Genomic DNA, 1,243 nt, shown 5'->3' with positions numbered 1-1,243 from the left:
CGCACAGCATGGCATGAATAAGATCCGTACTTCTCTACTGTAGCAAATTTTGCATGGTTCCATGTCGCATCGCTTGTCACCTTGGACAGATTGTTGTTCGCTGCTAGCTTCTCCTGATGCGGCACTTACTTCTGCGGTATTAGTTTCTTCAGAATAGATCGAGTTTTGAGAGCTTCCGCTAGCAATACTCTCAGCATCAATATTTTTCTCAATTTTCTCGTTCAATTTATTAATTTCAGATAATATGTTCTCCTAAAGAAATAAATAAATAAATAACTTAAAATTAATGTTATTATATTCAACACAATTATTTCATTATTTTTTAAATAGACGGGAATATTTATTACAAATATACAAATTGTACAATTCTAATAACAATATATTTTGTTAAATACTCACTGCTCGGATACCCGTTCTCCCAGAAATGCTGCTTACAAATTCCGTCCCTTTAATTAAATACACATAAGGACAATATTCGAACCTCTTACCCACGTGCTTTACCCACGGATCATCTTCTGGCTCCCAATCCCTTAATTTTTCACCACAGTGATAGCACAATGTTTGATCGCCACTTCCCGTGTAATAGAAACCAGCAGTTGCCAGTGTCTCTTTAGTTTGTGACATTGCTTTAGGCCATCTGTCGAACGAGGCTAATCTCACAGCATAACTGGCATATTCGGGATGCTTCGGTCTTAAGGCCATCGCTATCGCTATGCTCGCCTCACGACTGACACTTCCGGGACGCTTCGGTCTTGAGGCCATCCCTTTCAATTTACAAATCACTAATCCTTTAGAGTAATATCCCTCGCTAAATATTCCATAAACATCGTCGTAACGCACAAATGCCGGAATCGTGTTAGGATCTGTACCGATCGGCACGTTGCCGCACGGAATATTACGAATAAACCGACACTCCCCAGACCATTGTTGATGATAGGCCACTGGATTGTCATCCACCTGCCATTTGCCATATATTTCTATTGGACATTCGAAACATTGTATCTTGTCGCTCTCTCCAGTATAATAAAACCCAGCCGCCGCGAGTTTCTCTGGCTTTATCCATAAACCGCTTATCCATGGCCAATTTTTGAAACTTTTCAACCGGGTGGACTCAAATAGATCTTCATATCTTTCGTCGAAAAGTAATGAATGACTTTGAAGAATCGCGTAGTGTTTATCGTCATATGTTTCGTCGGAAGATAAGTGAGACTTTATTGGTGAACTGGGTGGCAAACAACTTTGA

At 40.0% G+C, this 1,243-nt stretch overlaps 1 protein-coding gene across 1 annotated transcript; it reads right to left on the bottom strand.

Annotated features, from left to right (window-relative positions):
- Nucleotides 1-8: 8 nt before the first annotated feature.
- On the bottom strand, nucleotides 9-1,239 carry LOC112462398 (death-associated inhibitor of apoptosis 1-like; the record flags this gene model as incomplete). Its single annotated transcript, XM_025028141.1, has 2 exons — nucleotides 9-252; nucleotides 400-1,239. Coding segments are annotated over 2 exons (1,084 nt in total), but the record flags the coding sequence as incomplete, so codon positions are not given.
- Nucleotides 1,240-1,243: the final 4 nt, after the last annotated feature.

Source organism: Temnothorax curvispinosus, unplaced genomic scaffold (assembly GCF_003070985.1).
Source record: "Temnothorax curvispinosus isolate PA1 unplaced genomic scaffold, ASM307098v1 QBEX01012366.1, whole genome shotgun sequence".
In the NCBI taxonomy this organism is placed as follows: domain Eukaryota; kingdom Metazoa; phylum Arthropoda; class Insecta; order Hymenoptera; family Formicidae; genus Temnothorax; species Temnothorax curvispinosus.
The sequence above is the reverse complement of the archived record's forward strand: the minus strand, read 5'-3'. Positions and strand labels throughout refer to the sequence as shown.